This window comes from Phragmites australis, chromosome 20 (assembly GCF_958298935.1).
Source record: "Phragmites australis chromosome 20, lpPhrAust1.1, whole genome shotgun sequence".
Lineage (NCBI taxonomy): Eukaryota > Viridiplantae > Streptophyta > Magnoliopsida > Poales > Poaceae > Phragmites > Phragmites australis.
The window spans coordinates 12974978-12989295 of record NC_084940.1 but is presented as its reverse complement, the minus strand read 5'-3'; the positions used below and the strand labels follow the sequence as shown (position 1 = coordinate 12989295).

Sequence of the window (14318 nt, the reverse complement as noted above, 5' to 3'; positions counted from 1 at the left end):
TGGTGCTTCTACCGCCGCCTTGATTGGGATTCGACCGAGGGATTTTACGCTCGAACACGTCAAGCAACCCAAATCGAAATCCAATCAATCCGCCTTCACCACCGCGAGCTCCGAATTGAGGCTACTCCAGGGATTTTACACTCGAACGGTAGCCGAGCAACCTTCGCAGAACTCAATTCCGTCGCTAAGTGTCGAGGACCGCCTGAATCTGATACCACTGTTACGCCCGTGGCCTCCGACGAGGTTCGCCGTGACGTGAGCAAGCTTCACACCGAAGGAAACCGTGGGACAACGGAGCAGAGGACGAAGCAGAGAGAGGTAAGATTTTGTGTGTTCTGTTATTCGTTATCCCCTTAAGTCTTTTACAGGCTGGGTTATATACCCTCGCAGCCAAGGCACTGCCCAAAGGGCCCACCAACGCCAGCTAAGCAAACCACTAAAGAGAGCTACGCAAATTTGAAATGAACACGCCCACACGCGCCAACTCCTTCTGAGCCATCAGCCACTGGTCGTGACAGAACATTGAGCAATCTGCGTAATTTTTAAGATTAGATTCATGCACAAACCTCTTTCTACTCTACGATCTTTAGAATAATAAAGATAAGATATGACATAGATTTATTATCTAACTCAGAGATCTCAACATGTATATTTTGTGTCTCTCTTTGCAATGCTATTCGACAACTATACATATATCCATATTTTCATATTACGAACAATAGACAGTCATAACCAGTCGTGTACAAATCTTCTACACAATTGATCTCCATATGTTAATCGTGTGTTCCTGACTCCCGACACTGCACGTGGGGATGGACCGAAGATGTTGGAGGCAGAGGTGGGTGGAGAAAAGTTAAAAAGGAGAAGTTGATCTGGACGGTTCGATCAGGCGTCGCTGAGTCAGGCAAGAGAGAGATTGAGACATAATTGAGTAGGGTAATACGTAGCATTAAGAGAGCAGGCCATTAAGTATACTGGAGCAGGTGACACTGTCATCCAAGCGAGAGAGAGAGAGAGGGCAAACCCGGGCACAGCGCAATGAGAGCAATAAGGTTCCCCGGCGGAGAGCTCTGGTGGTGGATGCTCGTCATCTTGCTCCTCTGCTGCCGCTTCTCGTCTTCCTCCCTACCCCTAATTGCTGCCGCCACCGCTGCCGCGGAGGAACGCGTCGTCACCCACCTCCCTGGCTTCGAGGGACCCCTTCCCTTCCACCTCCGGACAGGGTACGGTCTGTGCTGTTCCTTTCTTCAGTTCCATAGCATATCTCAGCTCTGGCTCACCAGACAGGGTATCCAATGCAGGTACGTGGAGGTGGACGAGGGTAATGGAGTCCACCTCTTTTACTACTTCATCCCCTCCGAGCGCTCCCCCGCCGACGACCCTCTCATGCTCTGGCTCAGCGGCGGCCCCGGGTGCTCTTCCCTCACCGGCCTCGTCTACCAGATTGGTACGGTCGCTACAGACTCATCCCCATCCCCGTCCAGCAGAGGATTGTAAAGCAGACTGCTTGGTTCCTAGTTCAGGGTGTAAATTAGACAAACACAACAGTTTAGGGGCTGTAATTTTGGCTTTTTTCCGATTTACAGCACTATCAAGATTGGGCTTTTCTGCAGTCCTCAAGGGGTACCCAAAGGACAGTATTAATTTTTTACATACACATGACATAGGAAATACCAAAACACGCATTATCAATTTTGTAGTTGAGGGTGTAAATTAGGGATTTTCTAAGGGTACTCCAAGTTATCCATAAAATTATGTATGAAGACAAAAAAAAAGTCTATAATATCAAACTGTTAACAACGGAAGAAGTATATGTGTTGTATAATCTTAACCATGTTTTTACATCCCTAAAATAATTTGCAGGCCCTCTCGGTTTCGACCTTCATGGCTACATGGATGGCCTGCCTAAGCTGGTTTACAGACCAGAGTCCTGGACCAAGGTTAATAATGTTTAAACCCATCTATTTCTACCTCTCTCTCTGCCTTCCATGTCGAAATATGCAACTTCTCATTGGATTGGATAGGCCCTTCCCTAACTAGTTGCACAAATAATCTAGTTGAGCAATATAATTTTTCTCGATTCCCCGGTTGGAGCTGGATTTTCATACTCCATTACAGTGCAAGGATACAAATCAAGTGACACCAAAGCTGTCAACCAGATTCTCATTTTTCTCAGGAAGGTCATGTCCCCTGCCCTTCTCCAGTTTCAATTCCAAGTCCATCTATTGTAATTTTTTTGTGGCCTTCCTTTCTGTTTAATTTTGCAGTGGTTCGACAAGCACCCAGAGTTCTTGTCAAATCCTCTGTACATTGGGGGTGATTCATACTCTGGTATGATTGTGCCAACCGTCACCTCTGGAATCGCCAACGGTAACTTCCCTCAACTCTCAGTTTATGTTCCTCTTTTTTTATTTTGGTACAGGGATTTTTCTCTTTCCTGTACACAATTTCATTTTGCGCCGCACCTTTTCCTTTCCAGGTAAACATGTCGGAAGTGAACCTTCTCTGAATCTAAAGGTTTGAGAATTCTTCTATAATCTGCACAATCATATAAGGGAATATTTTGGGGACCCTAGAGGTTATCCTATTTTTTGGAGGATAGATCCCCCCAGTTAATTTTGCAAATCATGTTCAGGGTTACCTCGTGGGCAATCCATTAACAGATTCTTCGATTGATGGGCCATCAAAAATTCCATTTGCTCATAGGATGGCTCTCATATCTGACCAAATCTATGAGGTAAGACTGGAAAAAATTGAATAGCACCCTCCAGTACTGTTTGTAGATTTAAAAGTAGAGATTAAATATTCGGGTTGCAATCTGCACGTTTGCTGTGTTGCTGGGAATTTGCTGACAATTTCGATGAGTAACTATTAATGGTTATACGAATGAATAATACTTGTGTCTTATAATTTCCAGGTGTACAAGAAGAGCTGCAGTGTGGGGGACAGCAGCTACCAAAGCGTTCAGTGCACAAACAGCCTTAACGCCATACATGAGGCATGATATATATGGCCGCTATCAGATTATTATCCTGCGTATTCCAAAGAAAAACACTTGTTGAGTGATGCTGCTACCAAGCGATTGACAAATGGTTTGTTTTATTTGTAAAGTGTGTCAAGGACATATTCCCGTTTCACGTTCTGGAGCCCCTCTGCTCCTATGCAAGCCCTCACCCATACAACTTTCTCAAGCTGAAGCTGAATTCAGGTGTTCGGGAGATGCAGCAGCTCCAGGACAACACTGCAGAAGGGCTTCACTTGTCAGAGATTTCTACACAGTGCAGAGTTAGTGCCCATATGAGCTTTCACTTTCTTCAGTAGTACTCACCATCGTTTGTGCGAGTGCGACAAGGTAATCTTATCTGACGTTTCATATCACACCATTCTCGACAGACAGCAGAATATACATTGTCCAGATTATGGGCAAATGATGCCACAGTAAGAGAGGCCCTTGGTATTCACAAGGTATGAAAACCTGAAACTGATGCACCAGTCTTGTGCTCCGTTTGATATGATAATTGATAACCCTGAAAAGATAGCCCCATCTAATTCATTACACTTTGTAAAAGTATGGTGGTTATTAAACTATCTGGTATTATTACGCTCTACAATGCAGGGAACAGTTCCTGCATGGTTAAGATGCAACACGAGCATACCGTATACCAAAGATATTCAAAGTTCAGTGAAGTACCATTTGGATGTGACCACTAAAGGCTACAGAAGTCTAGTTTACAGTGGTGATCATGACATGGTTGTACCTTATATCGGCACACAATCCTGGATTAGGTCCCTTAATTTCTCTATTGTGGATGACTGGAGACCATGGTACGTCAACGGGCAAGTTGCAGGGTAAGTCCCATATAACTACCGCGATCAGTCTACAACATCTGAAACAATTTTATGGTTTGCATGCAGTGCAGACTACTGCCTGAACATCAAAGCAAATTCTATTCCCCCCCCCCCCCCCCTACATGCTAGAGTATTCTGAAAACTGATTCCTTCAGCACTTGAGACTTGTTCTAATGCTCAAGAGGAACTCAGTTATGCAACAGTCAGTCTGACCATAGATATATGTTATTTGCAGATACACAACATCGTATTCTAATAATCTCACATTCACAACGGTGAAGGTAGGAGCGTTGGATGTTCTTTTGTCTCAATTCTCTACTAGTGCTCATTCTCGGTTCACTATATCAAATGTCATGGTTTCCATATGATATGAAGTGTAGCCAAGAAGAACCATCTTGACATTAGCTCAAGGAAAAGATACCATCTTGATAGACTTGGCTTGTGCAGGGTGCTGGACATACTGCTCCAGAGTACCAGCCAAGGCAATGCCTTGCGATGATGGCAAGGTGGTTTGCTGGTGACCGCCTTTGATTGCAGCCTCGAGGTGCATTGCAAGAGAACTTGGAACAGTTGGGGAGGGAAGGACGCCTGATTATTTACCACGCAAATTGCTCTTTGGTGTGTCTGAATATCTGCTAGCTCCTCTTCAGGGAAGAAGCAGGGCTGGTACAATGTCTTTAGAGAAGAAAATAAAACTTTTTTAAAAAAGGGAAAAGACAATAGAAATCTTGATAAGTGTGATAGATTTAACCTTCTGCGAAGGGTGTCTCCTGAAGAACAGTAACTTCTTAGTGTGTACAAGGATTCAGGAGCACGTATTGGCTGGTCGGTCGACTCCGATCCATGAGGGAATGCACGTGTTAGGTTAAACACTGCCGAGAGAATAGTTAGATGATGTTGGTTGTTAGGGGAGAAATTAGACTATAGATTAGGGAGATTTAGAATATTAGGAGAGATTTAGATTAAATTTTCTCTTGCTTATTTTATACCGGTTACTCTTTTATATAGGCAGGTCATAGCTCTAATAAACCAAATTGAATTCTTACTTTCTAAATGATCTATAACAAATCTAATCTAATCTTATCTCTAAATGATATACAATCTATCCAGCTAACTAAATATAAAGTATGGTGCTCAGTAACGCATACTACAATAACACTCATAACATCTCTCCATCAGGGTCGGCCCTATAGGGGGGCAAGCGGGGCGGCCGCCTCGGCCCTAAAAAATTCAAGGGGTTCTCATATATAGGTATACATGCATACTATTTGTGATCAAACAAAGTATTATAGTCCAAATTCCAATCGACTAGCGGGTGTAGTTACATGATCATGCATGGGTTTCATGCATGGGTTTTGGCCTTTGGCTGACCCAAAAGAAGTAACTTTGCTGCTTTAGTTCTTTCATAGCAGGTTTGCAGCAGCCTGAATTAGTAATCCTCTAGTATGTAGAAAAGTCGATGAGATCACTTTCTCTTGTGTAGTCATGATCTACCTCTCTGGATGAGCAGATGACCCTCGTGCTTTGCTTCCCCAAGCACCTTGCGCCTTCGCCAACGGATATCGCCACCTCCTCCATTTGCGCTTGCAACATCGTTTTATCGTCACCGTCCATGTACGAGGCGCTAGTGGGTGTGGGCGCACGCAGTGCCATGCTCGAGCAGTTGCTCGAATTCCTCGGTGCACTCTCGGTCACATCCCTCCTCCTTCGGGCGTTGTGTGGCAGATCGCGTCCTCGCCAGCCAGTGCAGGCCATCCGACCCTTGCGATCCACACGTGCTCTTCGGAGGTGGCATCTGGGTGGACCGTGGACGCCTCCCGTGGTAGGCTCATTGATGTGTTTTGCGATGTCGTCGTCGATTCCTACAATTTATATATTAATTATTTTTTTGATGTTTCAATTCAATATGCCCTTTGCTAATTTTGCCTTGGGCCACCAAAATCTCAGGACTGGCCCTACACTGCATCCTTCGACAAACATCTCATCCTCAAGCTGTGGTGGCGGCCATGGCGGTAGCCTTTGGCAACTCCATGTTGCAACCTTTGGAACTACCAGAACTGGGTGGAGTGCTGCTGCAGCCACATTTGCCATCTCCATGGCACTCAACGTGCAGCCCTTGGTGGATGTTATCACTCTATGTGACACCACGACCATCGCAAGTAGAGCGGACGCTGGCACGAACACCATCTCCTGCTACACCCGCGGTGGTGATGATTGTTGCGTGAACACCGCCTCCTGCTTCTACTATAACGACGACTGCTTCACGAGCAACGTCTCTTACTTCGGTTGTGGAACGGTGTTGAAAGCCTCAACGAACCCTGACACTTCTACTTGGGCTTGAGAAAGCCAGTGAGCGGTGGCGGTGACTGGACGACCTTCTCCCCCACCAAGAGGTGAGAAGATAGATTGGCCATCTGTTGCTGCTGTTCTTGGGTTGCTGCCGGTGAAGGGGCTGTTGTAGTGTGCCGCTTTGTAGTGTGGCCAGCTAACTTGCAGTGTCCAACAAACACTTGTCAACCATCGCTAACTGCAAAGATATGTCGGTCACCTGCTGAGCCAACTCACCAAACTGCTGCTTCATATCCTTCTACATGTCGGCCACCATCTTGGCCACAACCTACAAGCTAGCACCTAACATCTCTGATACCAAATATTAGAATAAATACCGCTGAGAGAATAGCTAGACGATATTGGCTAGTAGGGGAGAATAAATACCGCTGAGAGAATAGCTAGACGATATTGGCTAGTAGGGGAGGGATTAAACTATAGATTAGGGAGACTTAAAATATTGAGAAAAGTTTAGATTAATTCTTCTCTTGCTTGATTTTAAGGATGTATCGGCTTTCCCTTTATATAGGTAGGTCACGGCTCTAACAAACCAAATTAAATCCTATCTCTAATTAATACCAAATCTAATCTTACTTTATAAATGATCCATAACAAATCTGATCTAATGTTATCTCTAAATATTGTATCACCTTTTCAAATAACTAACTGAAAATAAAGCAGCCGTGTTGCTACAGTAGCACTCGATACAGTAGCGCCACGTCTACAGTAGCACGACCAGCACAAGTCTAACCTTTTATTATCATTGGGTTGACACGTTAAACATGTGGTTGGAGATAACATTATGTTTATTTGGAGAAGATTAGTTCAGTCCTCAACGCTGAAGACTCTTGAAAGAGCATTGCAAATCTGTTCATAAATCTTGTGCGTGCAGCGTACATACGAAGCGACCACCTCGAACAGGACTACACCAAATCAAAAGTTTAGTCCCCTTATCTATGTGCGGCACATGATTAGCTGACCACACATTATCTTACAAATGCCATAACAATGTACACAGCTGTAAATTCTTAACAAACGATAACACAACAGAATCACAGAGGAGCACTCCGTGTGAGAGGCTTCTACATTATTTCATTTCATTCTTCTGCTAGCAGATGAGCGGAATCCTTGGAAGTGTGGTACGCGGTTTCAGCAGACAAATTCTCGTAGGAAGAGTTCTCTGCTGACAAATCACCATAAGCTCTATCTTCCAGGGAACGAACTAAACTATGTATCCCAGGATCAAGGACAGGCAGTTCGGCATCTTCACGTCGCAGGACATCCGTGGTTTGCGCGGTTAGGAATATAAAGTCCTTATCGTTTATGGATAGATTGTTAGAGTTCTTATCCTCTACTTCTTCATGTACTCTATATATTACCTCTATGGACTACCATTGAATATAACTTGCTATTTCTAACATAGTATTAGAGTTAGGATTTTTGTTACGTTGCAACTCAGTCCTGATCTTGGCCCACCCACCCGTTAGCTTCCCTCTACCCACCGGCTTTCTTCTCCCCGCTGGTTTTCTTCTCCATCAGCCAAATTCACCTTTGTATCCATCCTCTTCGGGTAGGGCGGCTCGCTCTGCCGGCTGCCTCGTCCCGGCAGCCCTCCCGCTATCTACTTCGTTCGTGGACCACCAGCCGCCTCATCCTAGCGGCCCACTTGCTGGCCACTGGCCGCCTCATCCTAGCAGCCCACTTGCCGGCCACTTTCCTCTCTCGGACTGCTCTCCTACCGATGCCACCTCCCGGGTTGCTCTCCTCCTGTGGTCAATCTGGTATTGCCACGCCCCTGATTGTCGAGATCGGTTAGTGCCGCCAGGGTCTGACGCCTCTGCCTCCTGTGCCGCCCTCCTTGTGGCACCTAACCCGGAGCTCCTGGTCCTCTTCGCACCCTCCTTGTGCTGTTCTATGTTGTGTGAATCCATATATTTCTTTATCAATTAGTCAATTTCTTTTGTGGTTAGCTAAATATTTATGTTTGTTTAGCTAATATTTTCCGTCGTTATTGATGCAAATGTGCTATTTAAGTCTTTTCGTAGCTTTAGTGACAACTTTATTTGTTGTCTTGCTACTTGTCATTGCTTAGTTTATAATTCTTGATCAAAAACATTCTTTGTTATCATCATCACGAATATACTCTATATGCTTCGCTTTGCACTTCTTTAACTTGATTCGACAGGATTACAAAGACTCCACTCTACAACAGCCTTGAAAGGACAGCTTTTTTGAATATATTAGTCTAAGTTTATTACTTGTCACTTCTTTCAAATGCAACGCTATTGCATATGACTTGTATTTGGAGGTGTTAGGAATATACAGTCTTTACCCTTTACGTATAGATTGTTAGAATCCTTATTCTGTACTCCTTTATGTACTCTGTATATTGTCTGTATAGGCTCCTGTTGGATAGAAGTTGTTGTTCCTAACATGCGCGATCGATGGTCGCTGGCTCTGGTCATGATGCGTGCACCAAAGGCATGCGGCCAGCACACGCCTCATCTGCTGCTCGTCGAACTCGCCGTCCAGCCGGTGGTCTGCCACTGCAAGAATCGAGTTCTGGCGGTACATATCGCGGACCCAATTCGGCAACGCCAGGGCTCTACCATTTGATTCTGTACGGCGATCTCCAGAAGGACAACGCCGAAGCTGTACACGTCGGACTCTGCGCTCGGCCTCCGGCTGTTTATGAACTCCGGATCAATGTACCCGGGAGTCCCTGCCATGACCTGTGTTGTACGTGAGTCAGTTCCGTGGTCGACGAGCCTCGCCAAGCCGAAGCCCCAAAGTGTGGCGTTGCAGGTCGGGTCGAGCATGATGTTTGCAGGCTTGGTCTTCGTGCACGACGCACTGCTCGCACTCCGTGTGGAGGTACAGTATGGCAGAGCCCACACCGAGCGCAATCCTGTACCTGTGAACACGCATTCAAGACGAATGATGATTGAAGCTTGGGCTAACTATGTTTACTTGAAAACTATTTACGAAAAGTTTGAAACTTTTGGTCAGTTTGAGTACCTGTCTGACCAAGTTAATATTCTCTGAGGATCATAGAGATGCTTGTCCAGGCTACCATTGGAAATGAACTCGTAGACAAGCAAGAGGTCTCTGGGACCATCGCCAGCCGATAAGCTGGACGATGTTCCAGTGCCTTGCCTCGTCATGACCTTCACCTCGGCATCAAACTCCTTAATGCCCTGTGCGGACGATCCTTTAGACAGCACCTTGATGGCCACATGACCATCCTCGTCATTAGGGAGCCTTGGTACACGGGCCCTAACCCTCCTCGGCCAATCTTTTCCTCCTCTGTGAACCCACGCGTGGCAGCGGCCAGCTCATGGTGGTAAAGAATCTTATTAAAGCAATGTCACGTTCCCCGCCATTGAGGGTCACCGGTGGGCAGCGTGAGGATGGATTCATGGTGTCGGGAGAGAAGTGTGTGGGTAGAACACGCGAGGAGTGCATAACAAGCACATGGCTCACCAATAAGACGCAAGGGCGTGTCTTTACCGGTCCGGGGTTCGAACCTCGAGTTTGCACCCCTGTTAAAAGGTCTCCAAAGAAGACTTTGGGCAAGGGGATCCGGTGCTTTAAAAAAACACAGGAGGAGTCATGGGGAAGGAGGATTTCTCTATTCGTTAGTTGGAGGAAGATTCGGTTCGGTCCGAACGATTACAACTCACGGCATATATAGCTAGTCCACAGGCTTAGACAACCGGCCAACACACGCACACCTACACGGGCCCCAGCCCAGCCAGACGAACTCCAATCTTCTTAGGTCTTGGCGCCAAGGAAAGGAGCGCACCAGCAACCGGGACCTGACATCCACCCCACCCCCCCCCCTAGAGCATTCGAAAAACGGTGTCGCAAATCCTGCTCATCTTCCCAAGTGGCCCACACTGGAGGAAGCCCGCTCCATTGCACCAGAACACTTCGAGTCATCGACGCCGCACAAGGTACCAGAGAACAATCCACAATGTGCACAGGCAAAATGCTCTTAGTAAGATTAGTAAAAACAGTGGAGAGATCAATGGCCATCTCAGTTAGGGGCAGGATGTGACGTTTGAGCTGTGAAACATGAATAATTGGATGGATCTGGCTATGTGCTGGAAGATCGAGCTTGTAAGCAACCTTGCCGATGCATTGTAGGACAGTGAAGGGGCCATAGAAGCGAAATGAAAGGTTGTTGTTGCCGCGGGAAGCCACAAACGACTACACATAAGGTTGAAGTTTGAGATAAACTTTGTCACCTTCCTGGAATTCACGCTCTGTGTGCTTGGCATCGGCGTGATGTTTCATTCGCTGTTGGGCATGTAACAATTGCTGTTGAGTCAAGCGAGAGAGAATGTGGCACTCCTTCAACCAAGCTTCCAGATCAAGTATAGTGCAGTCCTCCGGGTTAGTGATGCCGAAATGCCAAGGAGGATAACCATACAACACCTTAAACGGTGAACATCCCAGAGCCGAGTGTAGTGAAGTATTGTACCAAAACTCTGCTAATGGCAGCCACTTACTCCACTGACGAGGACATGAATGGACGATGCAACGTAAGAAGGCCTCAAGGCAATGATTCAAGCGCTCTGTCTGCTCGTCCGTTTGCGGATGATAGGAAGAACTCATGAGCAATTGGGTGTCAGTAAGGCGGAATAGCTCTTGCCACAAATAACTAGTAAACACCTTGTCACGATCAGAGATAATAGCCAATGGAAGGCCATGGACCTTGTAGATGTTATTGAGATATACCTGAGCAATTTGTAGAGTTGTGAATGGGTGAGCAAGAGGGATAAAGTGGTCGTACGTCGTAAACTTGTCAATGACCACCAAGATGACAGTACAAGATCCAGACTTGAGCAGCCCTTCAATGAAATCTAGACTAACTGTGCTCCAAGCCTGTGGAGGAACCGAAAGAGGCTGTAATAAACCTAGCAATTGCACATGCTCTACTTTGTCTTGCTAACAAACCGAGCAAGCCTACACAAACTGACGAACAGACTCTTTCAGCTTCAGCCAGGCAAACAATGACTTGATGCAATGATAGGTGGCATGAAAACCTACATGACCCCCTATACCACTGTTGTGCAAGGCTGGAAGGATATGTTGCTGAGCAAGTGCATTATTCCCGACCCAGATGCGTCCTTTGAATCGGAGAAGACCATTAGTGAGAGAGAAACCTCTATCATTGGTACCTGAAACAGCTTATTCAGTGAACAAGCACTGACAATCCACATCATCACTGTAGCTAGCAACACATTTTTCAATCCAAGCTGTAGTGCTGTAGGAGATAGCCATCATTGAGTGATGAGCCGGATGCCTTGATAACGCATCGGTAGCCACATTAGTACTTCCTTGGTTAAACTGAATGCGAAAGTTCAGGTCCATGAGTTCCATAGTGGCCTTTGTCGTAACTTGGTAGTGGCACGTTGTTCCGTCAGAAAGAGGAGACTACGATGATCCATTTTGATGACAAATTCGTTAATCTAAAGATAAAAATGCCATTTGTCCACTGCCAACAATACAGCCATGCATTCCTTCTCATATGTTAAAAGAGCATGATTCTTTGCGCAGAGAGACTGGCTGAGGAAGGATACGAGATGACCATCCTGCATTAAGACAACCCCGATGCCCAAGTCACTAGCGTCGGTCTCAACGACAAATGGCTTGCTGAAATCAGGAATTGTCAACACTGGAGCCTGATTCAATGCTTGCTTGAGCAGCCAAAACGCTTCCTCTACATCAGGAGTCCACTGAAATGGAGTATTCTTTTTCATCAGTTGAGTAAGTGGGCAACTGATCATGCTATAGTGGTGAATAAATCGACGATAGTAGCATGTAAGACCCAAGAAACTGCAAAGATGCTTGATAGAAGACGGAGTAGGCCAGCCAGAACTGCAGCGATCTTGGAGGGTTCAGTAGCAACACCGTTAGCAGAAATGCAGTGGCCCAAATACTCGATAGAGGAATGAGCAAAAGCGCATTTAGATGGCTTAATAGGGAAATCATAGACTGCGAAGGATAGAGAACACCTGACGAAGATGCTGAACATGCTCGGGTAGAAACTTACTGTATATCAAGATATCGTCCATGAAAACTAAGACACACCACCGAAGAAGATCAGAGAAAATATAATTCATAGTACTTTGAAATGTGGTGGGCGCGTTAGTCAAGCCGAAGGGCATAACCAAGAATTCAAAAAGTCCATTGTGAGTATTTGAATGCAGTCTTAAACTCTTCACCCATTGCAATACGAATTTGGTGAAAGCTGGCATTGAAATCCAGTTTGGTAAAAATAGTCGCACCCGACAATTCATCCAATAACTCATCGACAATCGGCATGGGATGTTTGTTTTTTATAGTAATTGTGTTGAGATACATGTAATCCACAAAAAATCGTCATGACCCATCCTTCTTCTTCACCAGGAGTACAGGCGAAGCAAATGGGCTGGAGCTTGGCCTGTTACCCCCCTGCTATACCATGGACTACAGCTGCTTCTCGATCTCGGATTTCTGGTGAGGCGCGTAGTGATAAGGACACATATTAACCGGCTGGCCTCAATGAATTGTCATGGTGGAGGAAGGGAACTCGGACCCTGAAACAGATAACTGAACTCATGAATGAGTGATTGTAGCTCATCCGGCAAGCTGGCAATGTCTGAATCGGCCACCGAACACACGACGCCACATGGAATAAGTTCCAGGCAATGCATGATTGTGTCACGACAAATCACTTCTTCTAGTTTCTTGGCAATAATCCCAGTGCATTGAATCCCATCATCACAGATACAGTGTAAGGAAATTCGGTGGCCCTTATGAGTGAAGCGCATCCTCTTAAGAATCCACTGTATCCACATGGGACTATTGTCCTCTAGCCAATCGGCTCCCAAAATCATGTCAAAACATTGAAGAGACAACACTTTGATGTCCTGGGAAAAGCAATGACCCTGAACGAACCACTGTAATTGCGGAATTTTGCGGGAGCAGACCATAAGCCCACCATCAGCTGCAGAAAACCGTTTAGCAGGAATTTGTTTGTCTAGCAGATGAAGCCGGCTCATTAACAAAAGTGCCTATACTCCCAGAGTCCACCAGCATAAGAATCTCCTGCTTGCCAATAAATCCCCGAAATCGCATGTGTTTTCCTCGGTTTGCGAGCAGGACCCGTGTGCTCGTCTAGAGCCAGTAAAGCTTCAGGTGGATCTTCATGCTCTATAATGGCAGCGTCTCCGTGAGAATCAGTGACTTGCAATGTGTCCAGAATCTCTTCAATAACATGCAATGGCACCAGTCAGGACACTCATGAGTTTTACTCCATTTATCTCCACAAGTGAAACAAAGGCCCTTAGCCTGGTGATAAGACTTCAAGGACTCCAACTTTTCATCAATGGATTTGTCAGTGATCTTGTTATGAGCATCTGTGTGCAATATTCGGCGAGCAACATCCAGAATACTCTGATCATAGCGCTGCGTCGTCGGACCTTTGTCGTCACTCACGCTCCGGAGGGACCGTCGGAGCGTAGATGGCTGGCGGTTCGTCCTTGGTCATCGAGATCAAGAATATATAGCAATATAGATTGAAAAAGAGATCATGGCTATAGGAGCTAGGCAAAAAGAGATAAAAACAAAAGGTAATGTAAATTATGTTCGATCGATTGATTGAATCTCTCAATCGGTCAGGACCCTCTTATATTTATACAGCGACAGGTCTTAACCGTAAGAGATTAGAACTCTTAATTCAAACCGAATAAGACTTATAAATATAATTCGATTGTGACATCTAATCTCCAAACTTTCTATAACTAATATATCTTTTCTACTTAACTTACGTAAACTCACGTTTATCTATCTGGGTATTATTTATTGTGCAGTTCAGGAATTTAACCAGCCTGCTCACAGACCACGTGCTTGGATTTAACCAGTCACTGCTCGGAGATTGTGCACGGAGTCGACCACGTGCTTGCTTGACCGAAAACCTCTCTGCTCTATCGCCCATCTCCCAGGTTCGGTCTCTCACCCTTTTATTTCCCAAGGCCAACGGCCTTTTCCTTTTTTAATCGGCTGCATGCAGCAGCCCAGTATCTGCTCTCCGTTTGTTTAATCGGTCAAGGCACAGCAGCAGCCACAACTTCGCCCATTTTTTTTTATTG

General features: G+C 45.7%; 1 protein-coding gene across 1 annotated transcript; it reads left to right on the top strand.

Annotated features, from left to right (window-relative positions):
- The first annotated feature begins 895 nt into the window (after positions 1 to 895).
- LOC133901709 (serine carboxypeptidase-like 17) lies at positions 896 to 4604 on the top strand. Its single transcript, XM_062343165.1, has 13 exons — positions 896 to 1223; positions 1302 to 1447; positions 1864 to 1940; positions 2058 to 2180; positions 2268 to 2370; positions 2480 to 2517; positions 2636 to 2737; positions 2918 to 2998; positions 3112 to 3285; positions 3394 to 3465; positions 3617 to 3849; positions 4085 to 4130; positions 4297 to 4604. Exons 1-13 carry the CDS (start codon positions 1039 to 1041, stop codon positions 4378 to 4380), a joined length of 1464 nt encoding a protein of 487 aa, XP_062199149.1. The 5' UTR covers positions 896 to 1038; the 3' UTR covers positions 4381 to 4604.
- Positions 4605 to 14318: the final 9714 nt, after the last annotated feature.

Excerpts from the sequence above, each read along its gene's own strand:
- LOC133901709 (XM_062343165.1), top strand. The coding sequence starts at position 1,039 with ATGAGAGCAATAAGGTTCCCCGGCGGAGAGCTCTGGTGGTGGATGCTC. Across the intron at positions 2,181-2,267 it reads TTCTCATTTTTCTCAGGAAG|TGGTTCGACAAGCACCCAGA; the intron begins GTCATGTCCCCT and ends TTAATTTTGCAG. Across the intron at positions 3,286-3,393 it reads AGATTTCTACACAGTGCAGA|ACAGCAGAATATACATTGTC; the intron begins GTTAGTGCCCAT and ends CATTCTCGACAG.